Source organism: Rhinatrema bivittatum, chromosome 9, assembly GCF_901001135.1.
Source record: "Rhinatrema bivittatum chromosome 9, aRhiBiv1.1, whole genome shotgun sequence".
Taxonomy (NCBI): Eukaryota; Metazoa; Chordata; class Amphibia; order Gymnophiona; family Rhinatrematidae; genus Rhinatrema; species Rhinatrema bivittatum.
This window is the reverse complement of record NC_042623.1, coordinates 173966885-173988149: the sequence shown is the minus strand read 5'-3', so window position 1 is coordinate 173988149 and position 21265 is coordinate 173966885. Positions and strand designations below refer to the sequence as shown.

Genomic DNA, 21265 nt, shown 5'->3' with positions numbered 1-21265 from the left:
AGCCAGCTACTGCTGATTTTTTTTTTAGCACTCATTGGCTAGGTTTAGGTGCTCAGATTTGAGCCTGGGTTGGCTAGATTTAGGAGAATTTTCAGCCAAACTAAAGCTTTCAGCTGAAAATTCTCCTAAATTTATGAGGCAAAATATTGGCCACCTAGGTGGCTTTTCTTGAAAATTAACCCCTCTTCTCTCTTCTAGATGTGTACCCCTTTTACTAAAAGAATACATATTTGCTTTGTGAAAAATTCCATACTGGAAAACATCAGTGCTTGTTTTCAAAAAAGATAAAGAGGAGCTATAACTCACCACACTTTTTTATTCTCATTTTTCCCCTCTTTCATATATCACCTGCCCCAGATTGGCATGCCTGGACAACACAGGAACACTCGGCCTGACAGTTGGAAGGGAGTCTATTCTGAGATTATTTCTTAGTACCAATCATTGGCCAGTAGGAGTCACTGCAGCCGTGGCAGCTGTGTGTTCCCTCCCTCCATAGATCATGCATGCTTTGCCTCGGTGTCATACCCACCCCTGCCAGTTCCGTCAGACAGGAGACCTGAACGTGAATCTCAGCCCTGCAGCCAAAGCATGAGGCTATCTATCCCGCCTCAGAAAATGCAGGCACTTTCCACCCAAAAATGAAACACCATTCAGCAGCCGCAACCCTGGAAACCTGGCCCAGCAGCTCCATGCTCTACTGAGAGGCCAATAGGCAGGTGGGCACAGAGGTTCTTAAGCCGCGGCTCCAACTCCTGCAGCTGCCTCAGGAAATACTGCTGATGGGGAGAGGGAACCATGGAAGCCCCTGCTACTTCTAGAGGTACCTGTGATGTCCTGCTTCCACTGTGCCCACTCCCCATCTCCAGATCGGCTGCCAGGCTGTTCTCTCTTCCCCTGGCCAGTAGGAGGAGAAGAGTGGTGCTTACCTACATCTATCTCTGCCTCCACCGGCTGATCTCAGTCTGGTGGCTTGAACTGCCTGGTGCCCTGCAATATTTTGGTTCTTGTTAGCACTGCATGGTTCAAAGTGCTAGCGTGAAGCCAGCCAGATGAGAAGAGTGCCACTCTCCTGCTTCCTGGGAGTACGAGGGAGGTCTGGTGATAGATAGGATGATCGTGGAATGGGGGGAGGGGGTATCAAATGAAAAAAATACAAAAAAATGACCCTCTCTCCGGACCCAATGAAATCACCAGGGGAGGACCTGATATAAAACTGGGTCCCTGAATATCAGGTGCATCTCTGCTAAGGGTAAAATTTCAGGTATGATAAAAACCATTAAATAAAAAATTATGAAATAATGTTGCTCAAACCACAGTGAAATCATTAAACAAGTAAGTAGTTGCATTAAGGATCATGCAGTCAAAATTACTGCAAAATCTTTCCAGAATCAGTTATCCCTTAACGCCCCAAAACCCAGGCTTCTCTGGAACTGATGTTATCACCAATTCTGCCTTTTCATCAGCCTTTATTAGCTTACCCGGATTTCTCAAGATTAAGGTAGCTAAAATTCTTGCACCAAGTAGTGCTTCGTTGAGTCATTTGTGAGAAAAGAATGTGGCTCACTGTTAAAGAATCTGCTCACATTGTCTTCATCCAAGGAAATTTTTGAAGTCTAGTTTTCCAGTTTTTCTGCTCAACAAATTAAAAAAATATATCACGGGCACCACATTTAAAAATACAGTCTATTATGATTTCTTCTAACTCTTTTTCACTGTTCTTTATTGAAAATTGCCTGGACAGTTCAGAAGCATTCTGCAAGGCAAACAGAAATTAAATAAAGTGTATCAACATACTGCAGAACCCAAGAGTAAGATAAAATAATAAATCGTTGGTAAGGAAACAATTACTGGTTTGAATTGGTTTCACAATAATGCTATGAATTTGATTACCAGAACAGTAAAATACAAGGGGGGGTGAGGTGGGGGGGATGAAAAATCCTTATCCCAAGAGGCGCTGCAGCTATTATTCTAAGAACAAACCCAAATCTGAGGTGTGGGAAACCATCCCCATGAAATCTGACTCCGGAGCCCTTCAGGCTTGTTAGGACAGGCTGCAGTTTTCCCATCACTGGTAGGTTGTATCGCAATGCAGCGAAATGCCACTGAGGGGTAACTATGAAATCTAGGCTGCTGCAGGATTTCCTGCTAAAGAGCCTACAAAGCCCAGCAGGGCACACATCCATTGCCACCTTATGCACCATAATGCGCACGGTGCCGTATTGCTCACAGCCCCTCTGTGCCAGCCTCCCATCTTTTTGCTGCTTATGGGGCTCTAACAAATTAGACAGCAACAAAGCTTTACTTTTTAAGCTTTAATTGCACTTCCCTCATCTTTTTCTCTCTCTGGTTTTTTTTTTTTTTTACTTTTTATTTAATGCATTATAAATTACACACAAGTATCCACTTGCAAATAAAATAGTCTTCATGGAAAATACAACAAAGACAACAATAAAAAAGCATATTTTTACATGAATACATAGAAAGGGGGAAGCCAAGGAAAGTCATGGTGGGAAAAAAAAAAGGGAAAAATAAAGAGGATCCTGCTCCCTATAAACCAAATTTAGAGCTAGAGAGAATCGCAACCCACAACAAATAGCCACTACAAACACAGCATGGAAAAGAGGAAGGCAGCAAAGGCCTATCCTTGCAGGCTTTTTTTGACTCTAAAAAAGAACGTTTTAAATAAAATAAAAAGAAAGGTAATTGAGAGCGTTCAAAAAAGATATATTCCATAGTATTTAATATCAACAAAAATATGCAAAGAAAACTTATAAAGAAACTCGTTCCCATATCCCAAACTTCCTAATGCACAGACAGACATTTCTTCCTATGCGTCTATGTGGAGCTACATAAATCCAGAAAAATCCGTACTTTATGGTCATAAATAAAGACTGAGATTGCCAGTAATACAGACGAAAGAACGAATCACGATTCTGTGAGAATGCTAAAGTCACAAGCAATGTGGCCCTATGCATTTCATCCACCACCACAGATTCTAATATCTCAGTTAAATTTAATTTGATATCAATTTGTTTTGTCTATTCTCACCCAACCTGATTAATCACAACCTCTTTTCCAAAAGCTAGAAAAAAAAAAGCCTTACTAATTGGAAGCAATACCTTTTGAGAACCATTGAGAACTTCCCTCATATAGGACCTAATTAACTCAATGGGAGAAATCAAGATATCATAGGAAAATCCACTCAAAGATTTGAATATCTCACAACATTTCCAAGATCTCAATTCTGTGATGGACTATCATCTTGTCTTACACCAGACTTAATTGCACCAGTGATAGCTGACCCGTAGATCTTTCCGGATTCTCTATCTTCTCCATTGAGCAGACAAAAGGACTTCCTGAGTCTGTATCCAGCTACAGGTATTATTAAAAATAGCAACTAAAGAAGAAACAGATTGTTCCAGGGAAGACAGAACAGTCCATAAAAAGCGTGATGGGTGATGGTTTAGGAATGGGAGATCTATCAGCCAGAGCAGCAGCAGTAATATCTTCAAGGGGGGAAGGGAAATGTGACATCCTGGGGAAAAGCACCACGATTCAGCAATCCCTCTCATCTTCCAGACATCTCTGGCTTCCTCCCATCTACTCAGGTTAAATATTCTGCTCTGTCTCCCTTGCAAACTGCCACAGTGAGATGGTCTAGGCATCGCAGTCCTCCAGCGCATTCTCTCATACCCCTCGGGCCGACACTAACACATCCAATGATGAAGCCACCTCTGGGAACGCTAGAGAAGGAAAAGCTCTAACATCAAGGCTGAGCAATCCTCTGTGTCACTTTCCAGCTGCTGCACCACTCCCTTGATCTCCTTGGCAATAGAACAAGCCTCCAATGAAATGAGGATGGATTGCGGGAGCTGCACAATGGATTCTGTCACAAATGGAGAGTCTCCAGGTAAGATGGGGGAGCTCCCTGGAGTTTCCATTTCAGTTTAACCATATTGACAATCAGAGAAAGGGACAAACAAAAGACAATTCTTGAGAGAATGCTGCAGTGGAGCTCTGTTCTGCTGAAGGAATTGTCTTTTGTATGTCCCTTTCTCTGATTGTGAATATGGTTAAACTGAAATGGAAACTCCAGGGAGCTCCCCCATCTCACCTGGAGACTCTCCATAGATTTCTTCTCTTTTTTTAGCCATAGGCCTGCTAATAGGGATAAACTGAAATTAGAGTTCAGTTTGTCATGGAACTGAACGACCTACAACAGGTGCAGGCAACTCCAGTCCTTGAGTGCCACAAACCCGTTGGGTTTTCAGGATATCCATAATGAATGTGCATGAGATGCATTTTCCTGCAGCACAGAAGGTGCATGCAAATGCATCTCATGAATATTCACTGTGGATATCTTGAAATCCCAACCAGCTGACGGCACTTGAGGACCAACGTTGCCTACCCCTGACCCACAAAATCAGCGATGCACCAATCTTAGTGCAAAATGAGAGGAGGTTATATTGCTACTGCACTTTATGTTGCTTGCTCTATGCACCAGTGACAAACTGAAAGATCTCAGCAATGTAAAGCCCTGCTTAATGTAACATTTGAAACAGTAGGCCAGGGTGGGCAATTCTGGTCCTGGGGAGCCACAAGCAGGTCTGTTTTTCAGGATATCCACAATAAATATGCTTAAGATAGATTTACATATATTGAAGGAATGTACGTATATGTAAATCTCACCCATGCATATATATTAGAGATATCCTGAAATCCTGACCAGTTTGTGGCTCTTGAGGCCTGGAGTTGCCCATTCTTGCAGCAAGCTGTTTGAGGCGGGACTTGCACACCACAATAAAGCAGTTTTTTTCTAAATCTCTGCATTAAATCCATAGGATATCCATTTGACAGGAGATGCATGCACTAATTAAATTTGCCCCCACTTACCAAATTAAAAATTGATAGGAATTAATCAACTTAGAAACGAAAATTGAAAAACAGCATATTTCATAAAAGGGCCACATTAAAAAAAAAAAAGAAGGATCAATCAGGAAAATCTATTGTCATAGAAACAAATAATCAATGAATTTTTACTTTTTAAATTTAGTGTGGATTCTAGTTTTTACTCTGAGGAACTCTTGATTACCTGTGGAGTTATGTTATGTCTTCTGGGACAAATAAAGTTGGCATGTTCCAAAATTGGAACCAATTCCCTATCCACATACATATACACATATAAAAAGTAAAAGAAAAAAACCCCCAAAATTCCATTCACCAAAAAAAAAAGGTTTTCACAGACTATACAACTTTTGAGACTTCATTTGGCTTTGACTCAATGCTCTCAGCTATTGTCCGCCGTACGTGTCCTTTCTTTCTAAAAAGAAAGGCGTTGGATCGGTATCCTGGTGAACGTACCCAGGAACACCTCTGCAATAAACTTCAAGGACCACAAACTTAGATAAAATATTTCCTAACAGCAGTGCCATCTTGTGAGAGGCACAAACCTAACCTTGAAGTAATCAAATATTCATCAAGACCTTAGGCAAAACACAATCACACCAGCCTCATCCTGCTCCTGTCTGCCTCCAGCTCATCCAGGTTTAGGGGTTGCAATCTGGCACCGTGAACCGTGCTTCATACTAACCTTGGGATTTCTTTCCCCGGTTCTCTATCTCCCACCTCCACACTGCACCTAGTCCGATACCGTGCAATGTTTTATTTTCACAAGTCTAACTGAAAATTTTCTGGTTCGTTGGAAAAAGTTTTCTTGGGCATGGCTCCCTCCTCCCCCGTAGAGCAGCATCTGGTGGTCTCATGCCTTATCTGACGGAGGGTAACGATCCGTAAAGAAACTTCTCATATCCTTGCATTCATGTTGTCTCTGCTGGGCTCTTATTACTTTATCAGTAACATTTGCGATATGATCCTGCTCCAGGCCTTACTGTAATCTGCTATTCTGTCTGTAGTCTTTCGAAATAAGTTGTGTTTTTTTGTTTGGGTTTTTTTTTGGGGGGTTTTTTTTATACTGTTGCCAGAAATACATTTCTCTTTTTTTCAGGCTCTCTTGACTATGGGTTTCTCTAAATCTGAGATTTCCAGATTGGCGTGAAGAATGGTACTTTGTTTTAGTAAGTTTTTCATCCTATATGGGGCAAAACTAATGGAATACAACTGTCATACAAAGCTATGATAGGGACTTTTCTGTTCTAAGTTACATTACAATTTTGCCAGAGATCAAATGGTTTCACATGTTAACACTTATAGCCATCATTTGGTCAGACATCTGACATGTGACTACTTATAATAATAGGTCAAACAGATGGGGATATGTAACATAGTAATAGAGTAAATAATGGCCATAAAAGACCATCTGGCCCATCCAGTCTGCCCAGTTATTCTGTCCACACTAAGGATACACCCCTGCTGTCAGCCACAGATGTCTCCTTATCCAGGACAGTCTTTTTTTGTCTTTTGTCCTCTATCATCTTGGATAAAAGAGCATACAAGATCCCCATTTAGTTCTCTCTAGGACCCACTTTATCCAAGTCTAACCCTAAAGTTCTGAAATAATTTAATTAACCAGTAATGAAAGCATGACTGCTCCCTGAATGCACAGCCTCCTAGGTCTCTTTCCTAATCTGCCAAACAGATCTGGCTACAAGAGTGCCTGCATTTCTACTAGGACTTTTAGTTGTTACAGAAGTTGCAGCTTGCCAGATAGATCCAGCTGCTAGTTTGATTCTTTTGACATAGCCCGATTTAATTACTTATCATTACTAGTCAGCCTCCTAGGTCCCCTGTATAGCCCGACAGACAGGCTCACTAGGATTTCATGATATTACAGAACTTGCAGCTTGCTAGACGGAACCAGTAGTCAGTTCTACTATCAGAGCCAGCTAAACAAACCTGACCATGCAGTTGCCTGTTTTTCTGCTAGAACTTCTAACATTTCATATTAACCACTTTATGATTTATTCTAGTGGCCCCAACATTCATCATTGAATCAGTGCTACAACACATGCAACTAGGTCATGTTTTCTACTCTCTCCACTTTTAGCAATTAATGGTCCCCTGTGTTTATCCAAGACCCTTTTAAACTCCGTTACAGGTTTAGCCACCACCCACCCCTGGAGGGCATTCCATCACTCTTATTGTAGAAAAATATTTCCTGACTTTGCTTCTTAGTTTAACCCCTTTGGAGTGTCAGATCATGACCCCCTTTGTTCTAGGGCCATAGAGGCAAAAACTCACAGTAAAAACTTTTAAAAATATATCTGAAGCAGAAAGTCTGTGAGGGAGTCAGTTGGACCGTTAGATGATCGAGGGGTTAAAGGGGCACTTAGAGAAGATAAGGCCATCGTGGAAAGATTAAGTGAATCCTTTGCTTCGGTGTTTAGTGAAGAGGATGTTGGGGAGATACCAGTACTGGAGAAGGTTTTCATGGGTAAAGATTCAGATGGACTGAATCAAATCACGGTGAACCTAGAAGATATGGTAGACCTGACTGACAAACTGAAGAGTAGAAAATCACCTGGACCGGATGGTATATACCCTAGAGTTCTGAAGGGACTCAAAAATGAAATTTCAGACCTATTAGTAAAAATTTGTAACCTATCATTAAAATCATCCATTGTACCCGAAGACTAGAGGATAGCTAATGTAACCCCAATATTTAAAAAGGGCTCCAGGGGCGATCCAGGAAACTACAGACCGGTTAGCCTGACTTCAGTGCCAGGAAAAATAGTGGAAAGTGTACTAAACATCAAAATCACAGAACATATAGAAAGACATGGTTTAATGGAACAAAGTCAGCATGGCTTTACCCAAGGCAACTCTTGCCTCATAAATCTGCTTCACTTTTTTGAAGGAGTTAATAAACATGTGGATAAAGGTGAACCGGTAGATGTAGTATACTTGGATTTTCAGAAGGCGTTTGACAAAGTTCCTCTTGAGAGGCTTCTAGGAAAAGTAAAAAGTCATGGGATAGGTGGCGATGTCCTTTCGTGGACTGCAAACTGGCTAAAAGACAGGAAACAGAGAGTAGGATTAAATGGACAATTTTCTCAGTGGAAGGGAGTGGGCAGTGGAGTGCCTCAGGGATCTGTATTGGGACCCTTACTTTTCAATATATTTATAAATGATCTAGAAAGAAATACGACGAGTGAGATAATCAAATTTGCAGATAATACAAAATTGTTCAGAGTAGTTAAATCACAAGCAGATTGTGATAAATTGCAGGAAGACCTTGTGAGACTGGAAAATTGGGCATCAAAATGGCAGATGAAATTTAATATGGATAAGTGCAAGGTGATGCATATAGGGAAAAATAACCCATGCTATAGTTACACAATGTTAGGTTCCATATTAGGTGCTACAACCCAAGAAAGAGATCTAGGAGTCATAGTGGATAACACATTGAAATCGTCGGTTCAGTGTGCTGCGGCAGTCAAAAAAGCAAACAAAATGTTGGGAATTATTATAAAGGGCATGGTGAATAAAACGGAAAATGTCATAATGCCTCTGTATCGCTCCATGGTGAGACCGCACCTTGAATACTGTGTACAATTCTGGTCCCCGCATCTCAAAAAAGATATATTTGCGATGGGGAAGGTACAGAGAAGGGTGACCAAAATGATAAGGGGAATGGAACAGCTCCCCTTTTCACAGCTTGGAGAAGAGATGGCTGAGGGGGGATATGATAGAGGTGTTTAAAATCATGAGAGGTTTAGAACGGGTAGATGTGAATCGGTTATTTACTCTTTCGGAAAATAGAAAGACTAGGGGGCACTCCATGAAGTTAGCATGGGGCACATTTAAAACTAATCGGAGAAAGTTTTTTTTTATTCAACGCACAATTAAACTCTGGAATTTGTTGCCAGAGGATGTGGTTAGTGCAGTTAGTATAGCTGTGTTTAAAAAAGGATTGGATAAGTTCTTGGAGGAGAAGTCCATTACCTGCTATTAATTAAGTTGACTTAGAAAATAGCCACTGCTATTACTAGCAACGTTAACATGGAATAGACTTAGTTTTTGGGTACTTGCCAGGTTCTTATAGCCTGGATTGGCCACTGTTGGAAACAGGATACTGAGCTTGATGGACCCTTGGTCTGACCCAGTATGGCATGTTCTTAATTTCTTGTGCATTATTAATGCTTTTCACATATTTGATGTTGCCATCATATCTTGCCTGTCTCACCTCCAGAAGTGAATGCAATATTTCAGGTGAGATCTCATTAATGACTTGTACAACAACATAATCACTTCTTCTTTTCTATTAGTTATACCTTTTCTTATGTACCCTAACATCCCTCCAGCTCAGGCCACCACCTTGTCGCACACTTTCCTATCTTGAAATCGTTGGATATAATCACCATGAGGTCTTTTTCCTGTTCCATGGACTTCAGCATCTCACCCCTTATCTTGTATCACTCCCTTGGATTTCTGTACCCAAAATGCAGAACTGCAATATTTTTGGTATTGAAACTAAGTTGCCAAGCAATCAACCATTTTTTCAAACTTTCTTAAATCATTTCTCATTTCCTCTGTAGGGGTGTCCACTCTGCTGCAGATCTTAGCATCATTAAAAAAAAAATGCACATTTTCCCTTCTAGACCTTCTGCAATGTTGCTCACAAAGATATTGAATAGTACTGGCTCCAGGAATGATTTTTAGGCACTCCATTAATCACCTTTCTTGCTTCAGAGTAAAATCCATTTGTGGTCAATCACTCAACCAGTTTCAGATCCAGCCCATCACCTTGGGGCCTACCATGAGGTCGCTCGTTTTATTCATGTACCTCCTATATGAGACATTATGAAAAGCTTTGCTGAAATCTAAGTAGACCAAATTCAGCACATGCTCTTGATCTAATTCTCTAGTCACCCAATCAAAGAAATCAACCAGATTTGCTTGACACGATCTCCCTCTGATAAAAGCCAGGCTGCCTGGGATTCTGCAACCCACTGGATTCTAGGTACTTCACTGTCCTTTCCTTTAGTAGAATCTCCATTAATTATTCCACCACTTAGATTAGACCAATCAGACTGCAGCTTTCAACCTTCTTTCTGGTTCCACTTTTGTGAAGAGGGACAACATTCACCTATTTCCAATTATTTGCCTTTGTCTTTACTAAGGAGGATGTTGGATTCATATTCACACTGGAAACACTTTTTGATAGCGATGACTCTAAGAGACTAAATGGAATCAGTGTGAAACTGGAGGACGTTACAATCTAGATTGACAGACTACAGATTAACAAATCACTGGGACCAGATGGTATTCATCCCAGAGGTCTGAAAGAACTAAAAAATGAAATTGCAGACCTGTTCCTGGTGATTTGCAACCTATCATTTAAAACAGCCAGGGTACCAGAAGACTGGAGAGTGGCCAATGTGATGCCAATTTTTAAAAAGGTAATCTGGGGTGATCTGGGAAATCATAGACTGGTTGAGCCTGACTTCAGCGCTGGACAAAAAGACTGAAACTATTTTTAAAAACAAAATTACCGACCATATAAATAATCATGTTTTATTGGGAAAGAGTCAAACATGGTTTCTGCAAAGGGAAGTCTTGTCTTACAATTTTTTGGACATGTAAATAAACATGCAGGAAAAAGGTGAGTAGATTTAGTACAACGGTTCTTACCCAGTGTGTCGCCAAGCACTTCCTGGTCTCCTGCTCCTCTTCCCTGCCTCTCCTCCACCCCAGTGAGATGCAGACAATTCTTTTGAGGAACACTGCTGCCATGCCTACCCAGGCTATCAGCACATTCAAGCCTAGAGAGGAACAGCAGCAGTGTTGGAAGGAAGCCGGCAACAGCAATATGGCCTTTTCTTTCTGCCCCTGCGGCCCAGAAGAAGAAGTGATGTTCAGCAGGATGCACGAGAAGAGGAAAGGGCCATGCTGTTGTTGCTGCAGAGATCAAGTGCCCCAAGGTTACCTTCACCTCCCGCAATTGTGGGAGAAATTCTGTCTCCTTTCTGAGGCAGTCTTTCAGAGCCGCAGAGTTGGGGGGGGGGGGGGGGGGGTCAGCTGATCACTGGATTTCCCCAATAGCCACAAGGAGGGAAATCCCCACAGCCACATCCTCAGCTGACTGCCCCTCTGCTCTGTACTGCAATGATCACGGCACAGGAAAACAGCTGAGTGCTGCCGCCTTAGCGCTGTGGGACCGGGAGGAGTCACTCCTGCTGCAGTTCCAGCCTATTACAACTCTGCTTTAATAGCAGCACACCAGCTGCCCTTCTCAGTCATTCAGTGCAGATCCAGGATGCTTCATGTGCTGGGGGGGGGGGGGGGTGAGTGAGACAGAGAGAGTGAGCCAGCATGTGTGTAAGTGTGTGACAGAATGTGTGTAATTGAGACAGTGTAAGTAAGAGAAAGAAGACATGTGTGAGAGAAAGAGAAGACTGGTCAGGGAGGTGATCGGTGTGTATGAAAGAGAGACTAGTCAGGGAGGTGACCGGTGTGTGTGTGTGTGAGAGAGACTGGTCAGGGAGGTGATGGTGTGTGTGAGAAAGAGAGAGACTGGTTATGGAGGTGACTGGTATGTGTGAGAAAGAGAAAGACTGCTTAGGGAGGTGACTGGTGAGTGTGAGAAAAAGAGAGACTGGTCAGGGACGTAACTGGTATGTGAGAGACAGAAACTGTATGTGTGAGACAGACTGGTCAAGGGCCCTATGGAAGAGGACCATGAGGACAGAGTTTCAGCCACTGCTAGTTCTGTTGTATGCTATTGGCCTGCAAGGGAAAGGAGGAGGAGAGTTGCTGGAGGTGGCTTTCTATATAAATTTCTTTATTGTGATTTTCACATTTAACAGTAATAGGAATAAACAACTGGAACAACCCACAGATTCTCGTACATCACTGTATCCCGTCCCTACCCATCCCCCAACCCTCCCCTATCCTTATCCCCATTACCTCTTAATGTCCCCTCCAAGAGACTACTAAACACACGATTAGTACTGCTAGTTGTAAGACATTACTGACAGCACTTTAAATATACAACTTCACTCTTTACATACATAACACAGGATATATTAAGCCTCCACTACATATCTCTTCTGTATTTCAGCCGGGAGGCATTTGATGAAAGAATCCCAGATTCCAGTAAAGGCTGCTCGTTTCAAAACCCAGAGAGGATTCATAAAGGTGGCTTTATAAGTTAATTTTTGACTGCCATTTTAATTATTGGGTATTATGTGATGTGTCTACTGTTTGAAATATTTTATTGGTATTTGGAGAATTTTTAATAATTTTTATGTTTTTAATGATTGGATGTTATTCTGTTTATCAGTTTTGAAACATTTATTCTAGTTATTAGTATAGTTTTAGAATTATTATTTATTTTTCTTGAGGAATGTATAAATAGAAATGTGCAGACAAAAACTGAACTGGAAACAGCAAGACACCAGACTGAGCGAATGCAGTGCAACAATGGAAAAACAAAAACATTAGCTTTATGGTCACTATATTCTGTATTTGGTGCCAGTCTGTCTGTGTTCTGTGTGTGTGACCCAGGTAAGAGTATTCTGCAAGCTTGTAATTTCTGTGTAGCTTGGCTTGTTCTGTTTTCCTAATAGAAGGTATATTGGTGTTTAGGGCCTGGTTAAATATTTGTAGTGTTGCCTTTTCATAGTTGGGTTGTTACTGTTTGAGTGTGTTCCATTATACAGGTGTAACTTTGTGCGGGTTAGTTTGTGTGCATTATTGCAGATCTTGGGACAATGGTAAGTGCTATATTTCTCTTTCCATTTCTCCAGTTTTGTACTGCATGCAGAGTGGCTCTTTTAAGAACATAAGAAATTGCCATGCTGGGTCAGACCAAGGGTCCATCAAGCCCAGCATCCTGTTTCCAACAGAGGCCAAAACCAGGCCACAAGAACCTGGCAATTACCCAAACACTAAGAAGATCCCATGCTATTGATGCAATTAATAGCAGTGGCTATTCCCTAAGTAAAATTGATTAATAGCCATTAATGGACTTCTCCTCCAAGAACTTATCCAAACCTTTTTTGAATCCAGCTACACTAACTGCACTAACCACATCCTCTGGCAACAAATTCCAGAGCTTTATTGTGCGTTGAGTGAAAAAGAATTTTCTCCGATTAGTCTTAAATGTGCTACTTGCTAACTTCATGGAATGCCCCCTAGTCCTTCTATTATTCGAAAGTGAAAATAACCAAGTCACATCTACTCGTTCAAGACCTCTCGTGTTCTTAAAGACCTCTATCATATCCCTCCTCAGCCGTCTCTTCTCCAAGCTGAACAGCCCTAATCTCTTCAGCCTTTCCTCATAGGGAAGCTGTTCCATCCCCTTTATCATTTTGGTTGCCCTTCTCTGTACCTTCTCCATCGCAACTATATCTTTTTTGAGATGCGGCGACCAGAATTGTACGCAGTATTCAAGGTGTGGTCTCACCATGGAGCGATATAGAGGCATTATGACATTTTCAGTTCTATTAACCATTCCCTTCCTAATAATTCCTAACATTCTATTTGCTTTTTTGACTGCTGCAGCACACTGAGCTGACGATTTTAAAGTATTATCCACTATGATGCCTAGAACTTTTTCCTGGGTGGTAGCTCCTAATATGGAACCTAACATCGTGTAACTACAGCAACGGTTATTTTTCCCTATATGCAACACCTTGCACTTGTCCACATTAAATTTCATCTGCCATTTGGATGCCCAATCTTCAAGTCTTGCAAGGTCCTCCTGCAATGTATCACAGTCTGCTTGTGATTTAACTACTCTGAAAAATTTTGTATCATCTGCAAATTTGATAACCTCACTCGTCGTATTCCTTTCCAGATCATTTATATATATATTGAAAAGCACCGGTCCAAGTACAGATCCCTGAGGCACTCCACTGTTTACCCTTTTCCACTGAGAAAATTGACCATTTAATCCTACTCTCTGTTTCCTGTCTTTTAACCAGCTTGAAATCCAGAAAAGGACATCGCCTCCTATCCCATGACTTTTTAGTTTTCGTAGAAGCCTTTCATGAGGGACTTTGTCAAACGCCTTCTGAAAATCCAAATACACTACATCTACTGGTTCACCTTTATCCACATGTTTATTAACCCCTTCAAAAAAATGAAGCAGATTTGTTAGGCAAGACTTCCCTTGGGAAAATCCATGTTGACTATGTTCCATTAAATCATGTCTTTCTATATGCTTTACAATTTTGTTCTTGAGAATAGTTTCCACTATTTTTCCCGGCACTGAAGTCAGGCTCACTGGTCTATAGTTACCTGGATCGCCCCTGGAGCCTTTTTTAAATATTGGGGTTACATTGGCCACCCTCCAGTCTTCAGGTACAATGGATGATTTTAATGATAGGTTACAAATTTTAACTAATAGATCAGAAATTTTATTTTTTAGTTCCTTCAGAACCCTAGGATGCATACCATCCAGTCCAGGTGATTTGCTACTCTTTAGTTTGTCAATCTGGCCTACTACATCTTCCAGGTTCACAGTGATTTCGTTCAGTTCATCTGACTCATCACCCCTGAAAACCATCTCCGGAACTGGTATCTCCCCAACATCCTCATTTGTAAACACGGAGGCAAAGAATTAATTTAGTCTTTCTGCATTGCCTTATCTTCCCTAAGAGCCCCTTTAACCCCTCTGTCATCTAATGGTCCAACCGACTCCCTCACAGGTTTCTTGCTTTGGATATATTTAAAAAACTTTTTATTATGAGTTTTTGCCTCTATGGCCAATTTCATTTCAAATTCTCTCTTCGCCTGTCTTATCAATGTTTTACACTTAGCTTGACAATGCTTATGTTTTATCCTATTTTCTTCAGATGGATCCTTCTTCCAGTTTTTGAAGGATGTTTTTTTGGCTAAAATAGCTTCTTTCACCTCACCTTTTTTGTTTTGTTTTTTTTTTGTTTTCATATGTTTATTGATTTTGCAGAAGACTCAAAGGTATACAACCAATAATATTTAACAGTTAGCATGTAAACGCATCCGTAGACAATAGACAGTCTCCGTAAAAAAAAAACCACCAATGTACATTAACTAATGAAGGAATTAATAGGTCTGAGAACGGAAGATATACAGAATACTAGTACAAGGAGATTGTCTGAAGCGGGTAATGGAAACTAGTTGATCAACATACATCGCACTTGAATCCTCCTCCTTTTATTCCCAGTTCCCGTCCCCTCAGATCCCCCCCTCCCCCCCGAAGCTACCTCCATAGTCTACCACTACTACATACCGTATCCCATACATGTATCCCACACATGTCATCATTCCCCAGAAAGGATAAGTAAATGTATTTACATAAATTGAAATAAAAAGTAAAATAAAATAGAAATAGAAAATAGAAAATATAGTAGGGGAAAATAAAAGGGTATGATGTTATGCCAATTAATGCCGTCTTCAATAAACCACCCATCACCTATGACTGTGGAATGTGTGATTGTAAGAGACCAATGTGTTGAACTACCTCTCTTGGTTGACTCTGCAGAAATGCAGCCCAAGTATCCAGAGTAACCTTCCGTTTTTGGACATTCAGAGTTTGCGCTGTCATATGCTCAAAAGTGCCTATCTGTAAAAGCTTCCTATTCCAGTGCAGGAGGCTGGGAGGATCTACGGATATCCAGTTACTGACAATTATGTGTTTGGCAACCAGACCCGCCTTATGAATGAATGTGAGTTGTGCGGGTGATAAAGGGAGACGCATGCCCCTAGAGAAACCAAACAGCCATAACATTGGGTCTGAGGGGAGGATACAGTGAAATATCGACGAACAGTAATCTATAACCTCCTTCCAAAACTTCTTGATCTTATTACAGGTCCAAAAAGCATGTAAATAATCCCCCTCTGTAATGTTACATTTCAAGCACATAGGGGAGACTGCAAGCCCCATTTTAAAAGCTGTAACACTCGTACAATATAATTGCCATATAAACTTAAATTGTAGTTCCCTTAACGTAACATTTTCAGTTATTTTTCCACTTGTTAGGAAGTATTTCTTAACCATGGGTACTGTTAGCGAAATAAGTGGATAAGTGGACCATTTGCGCAACACCTCCTCATATGGGGTGAGAGTTAGATAGGGGTATAATACCTTAGAAAACATTGAGCAAGAATACTTCACTGTGGGTCGTGAGCATAACAGCACCTTTAGCAGAGGCTGGTGACAAGACAGTTCCGTGTTCAAATGAGACTGCAGTATATAATGTCTAAGCTGTAGATAAGCATAAAAATCCTCCCGTGGGATTCCATATTGATCCTGTAACTCCAGGAAACTGTACAACGTGGTTGACGATGTATGGAAAAGTTGTGAGACCCGCACTAGACCCCGCTGAGCCCATGTCTGAAACACTGAGGGCCCTCTGCCAGGCAAGAATTGCGGGTTATCACATATCTCTGTTAAGTAATTGAAACGTCTTGGGACTCCCAATTTGTCACATAAATAAAACCATGCTTGGCGGCAAGCTTGGAGTATTAAATATCCCTTGCATTCCGGAGGAATTTGGTGCGGCTTTAATTGTAAAAGAGTTGGTAACGAATAATGTCTTAACCAACCATGGATGTACGTAGGAGAAGAAAAGTATGCAGTACCAAGCGACCAGTCTCTAATATGTCTCATCATACACATCAAGTTATAATCTCGGAGATTAGGACAAGCCAATCCTCCACCACCCGAACGAATCTGCAAAAATCTCAAGGCCAATCGGGACTTCTTTCCTCTCCAGATAAATGACCGTAAGTATTTGTTTATGAGGCTCAGATCACGACCTTTAAGCCAAATAGGGAGCATTTGAAGAAGATATAACCACCGAGGAAGTTCCACCATTTTAAATAAGTGTATCCTCCCCGTTATAGAAAGGGGGAGGGAGAGCCAACTAGTGACTCGTTTCTCTAGTTTTTGCAAAAGGGGTTTTACATTGGTATCATAGATAGTGGCAATGGAACTAGGTATGTGTACTCCCAAGTATTTTATTTATTTATTAGCCCATTTCAATGGAAAAGTAGAGCCCCAGGAGGTAATAAGGTCTCCACATATCTCCAAGGCCTCAGACTTATCTGCGTTAATTTTAAGACCCGAAAAGGATCCATACCAGGCTTGATAGGCTAGTACCTTGGGTAGCGAATCTATGGGGTGGGTGAGAAAGAGGAGAATATCATCTGCGAATGCAGCTACCTTAAACGTAGGGCCCCCCTGGGTAAGGCCTGTAACTGTGTTGTCCTCAAAAATGATGCGTAAAAGAGGGTCTATTGCCAGGATATACAATAAAGGGGATAACGGACAGCCCTGTCGAACTCCTCGGTGTGGTGTGAAAGCCTGAGAAGCATGCCCATTCGCTAAAATATGTGAAGTGGGTGAATGATATAGCAAAGAAATATATGTAATTAAGTTACCATGCAATCCGTATCTCCCCAGGACCGAAAAAAGATATTTCCAAGACACTCTATCGAATGCTTTTTCTGAGTCAAAGCTCACTGCCATAGATGGGATTTTGGACTTCTGACAGAATGCGATAGCCGTAATCAATTTGGTAATATGGGAACTGGCAGCTCGCCCCTTAACAAACCCAACTTGGTGTGGGGAAATCAGAGAGGGCAGCACCATGCTTAGTCGTTTTGCTAGAATATTGGCCAATAACTTAAGATCACAGTTTAGTAATGAAATTGGTCTGTAAGAGGCTGGCAAGGTATGATCCTTTCCTGGCTTAGGCAGGATGGTTATGTACGCCTGGTTAAACGATGGTGGAAATTCCTTTCGCGAGAGTGCTCCTTGATAAAATGAACAGAGCGCTTCCGTGGCATGGTCTCCCAGACTTTTGTAATAGTCATATGAGAAGCCATCGGGACCTGAGGCTTTACCGGACTTACTGGATTTGACTGCCGCTCGAACTTCCGATTCTGTGATGGGAGCATTTATAGAGGCCAACTGTACTGAGGAGACTTGCGGGAGGGTGACCTGTTCAAAAAAAGCGGTCTCTTCCGCACTTCCCCCAATCCTGTCCTCAGTATAAAGATTTTCATAAAATGTTTTTAACACTTCACAGATGTCTGTTCCATTAACTGCCCAGGTGCCCTGTGGGGTTTTCAACCTTTCTATGTATGATTTACTATGCCGCATTTTCACTAGTCTCGCCAATAATTTACCTGATTTATTACCATATCTATAATAGATATGTTCTCTGAACTGATAATCTTTCAGGGATTTTTGGTGCAGATAGAACTGGAGGGAGTGAAGGACAGCGTGATATGTATCCTGATTGGCCGTGGTCATGTGATTGATCATAACTTCTTTAGCTTTCTGTAAATCGGCCGATAAAGAAATGATTTTAGCATGTATTCGTTTATTCCTACTACGTACGTAGGAAATGATTTCTCCTCTCATCACTGCCTTGCCAGTCTCCCAAAATAGAGTGGAATCCGATTTATGTTGGTCATTGAGTTCTTGATATTGAACCCACTTGCTCTGTAAGTATTGTTGAAAAGGGATGTCATCCTTCAAGTACGACGGAAACCGCCACCACCTATGGGGAGGCAGACTGTCTTCCCAACCAACATCCACCCAAATTAATGCATGGTCCGAAACCCCCGCAGGTCCTATAGTAGCGGACGTGATTTGGTGAAACAGAGAAGTGGAACCCAAAATGTAATCAATCCTTGAAAGGGTGCCATGAGCCTTAGAGACATGTGTATAATCACGGGCATCACTATTAAGGACTCTCCAAAAGTCCATGATCTGGAGATCTCGACACAGGTGGCTAATACTTGATTTGTGGCATGGTCGGGCCATATCCTGCGTGAAAGATGATCTGTCTATTAAAGGGTCATGCACGCAGTTAAAGTCCCCCAAAAGGAATATACCCCCTCTTCCATGTGTCAGTAACAGATTAGTCAAAGATGTGAAGAAGTCTGGATCGGGGGAGTTCGGACCATACAGGTTACATAATGTAATTTCCTTCCCATTGAGTTTACCTATAATAATGATGTACCTGCCATCCGGATCAGCTAATTCAGATGACAACTGAAAGGAGACACTCTTATGCAATAAGATGGCCACTCCGGCTTTTTTGCCCACTGCAGGTGAAAAAAAATTTGCGCCTACCCAGTCTTTCTGTAATTTGGAACTTTCTTGGGCATTGAGGTGGGTTTCCTGCAAGCAGGCGATGTGTACCTTGGACCGTTTAAGAAATGTAAGGACTTTTGTTCGTTTGATGGGATTTCCCAAGCCATTCACATTCAGGCTAGCTAACCTTAAAGGCATGGAGACATGGGAAAATTAGATGGTAATGTGATCATATATGCTATGAGAAGCGTCTTGCAGACTCCCCAGCCTGAGCCCAAGACTACCAGCAGAGGCACACCCTGAGGCCTGTACGGTTTCAACAGATAAAAAAGAACATGTGCATAAACCATCAGATATGTCATGATACAGCGTAGTAGACAATAGAGATAAAAACACCCCCCCCATCAATCTGTTCCCCCTCCCCCCCCCCAACTGTAATCAAAATGAAGGTCCTCCTACGTATAGAAGGATACTAGGGGTACGTTTAAAGAAGCGACGTAACCTTCCCTCCCGAATCGGCAACCAGAGAACAAATTCTCAGAATAATAAAAGTACAAACTAAAGAACAGTTATATAACTGCGGCTTAAATAGAGCCATACTCCAAACTGGCGTTTCGTAGATGCTGCAGTCCTCCACTCCAACCTCTTTCATAGCCAAGTCTCTGGCAGGTGAAAATCGGGACCTAGGGGCAGCTTGTAAAGCAGTGCACGGTGCCTGCAAGGAACAGTTGCTCTCAGGCGGTCACGTCGCCATCATTTCGCCGGTATCGCACTGTCCCAGAGAGGGGTAGCAAAAGCGCCATTTTAGCATCAGAAGAGTCGTTTTCAGTACAGTTCACAAGCACGCGTCAGTGCCCCGGTCGCAAAGAAAAGTATAAAAAGTAAAAATGTCTCAGAAACCGAGGTCCGGCGTCCCAGTGCCTCTTATATAAACCAAGTGTAATAACACAGCTAGGTCCGCATCAACTCAGCCGCCCCCAGAAATTTAGCAATTAAGCGAGGTAGAAAACAAACGGGTGGTTGGAGTAGCATTGCAACATACAGCACACCAAATACCAACGATGGTAAGAGTAGAAGCATGTGAAGGGCTCACTGTTTGGTCAAGTCCTGAGCAAAAGCCTTAGCTTTGTCTACTTCAGTAAACAGATGTTCTTTTCCTTCATAGCGGATCTTCAATGTTGCAGGGTAAGCCAATTGAAAGCGTATATTACTTTTATATAAGTCAGTGCAGATCGGGCTGAATAGCTTTCTTTTTTGCACTAGCTGAGCGGAAAAATCCTGAAAAATGCGGATTTCCGAGTTTTGAAACGAAATTTTCTGTTTTTGCCGGTAAGCTTGCATTATTTTTTGCTTGTGTGCCCAGCTCATAATTTTAGCGATTACCACCCGGGGCCTGCGGTCGCCATCATTTTTTCTCCCTAACCGGTGTGCTCTCTCAACATGCAAGGGTTCTGGTAAGTCCTGCAAATCTAGCGTGTCTCGCAGCCAAGTTTCTAAGAATCGCTCCAAATTTTGCTCTCCTGCGCTTTCTGGAAAACCCATGAGGCGAATATTGTTCCTTCTCGCCCTGTTTTCCAAATCGTCTAATTTGTCAGATTGGGCCTCTGTTAGTTTCTCCAAACTAGCAATTTTCGTGGTCATTGCGGCCCTTTCATCCTCCAGCGTTGACACGCGGGTTTCCACGAGATCAAGCCTCGGATGGAGCTCGGTAAGTGCATCTTTCACTTCTTGAAATTGCGCTGCTAAAGTGTTAAATCTCGAGTCGAGTGCTAGCACCACCGCGTTAGTAACACTCACAGTTAAGTCTTCTTTGGTAGTGGGGGTGAGAGCTGGAGCCGGGGGAGCCGCCGGGCTAGCTGGGTCCGCCATCTTGGAACCAGCGCTAGTTGTTTTTTCCTTGTCTCTTTTCGTTCCCTTAACGGGCATTGCGGTCGCCGGTTTTAGCATGAACTTGTCTATGGACATGGGATATGCAGTTGCCAGTAAATTAAGATGCGTATCGCCGCTGGGCACAAGCTTTGATTGCCGATTCGGGAGATCAGGCCACAGAGCTGAAGCAGACACGTCCGCTCAGCTACACCGCATCACGTGACCCCTCACCTCACCTTTTAACCATGACGGTAATCGTTTTTCCTTCCTTCCACCTTTCTTAATGCGCGGAATACATATGGACTGCGCCTCTAGGATTGTATTTTTAAACAATGTCCATGCCTGTTGAACACTTTTAACCTTTGCAGCTGCACCTTTCAGTTTTTTTCTAACTATTTTTCT

General features: G+C 42.0%; 1 protein-coding gene across 4 annotated transcripts in view; it reads right to left on the bottom strand.

The window, feature by feature from the left end:
- The window catches only part of VEPH1 (ventricular zone expressed PH domain containing 1), a 371196-nt gene that overhangs the window by 34267 nt on the left and 315664 nt on the right, over positions 1-21265 (bottom strand). Inside the window, exon 13 of one of the 4 annotated variants that reach the window (XM_029615399.1) lies at positions 1392-1753. The exons of the other annotated variants lie outside the window; for them this stretch is intronic. Coding sequence (XP_029471259.1) covers positions 1743-1753 — 11 coding nt within the window. The 3' untranslated portion in view covers positions 1392-1742. Of the gene's footprint in view, positions 1-1391; positions 1754-21265 lie in introns of those variants that run through there. 4 annotated transcript variants of the gene reach the window in all.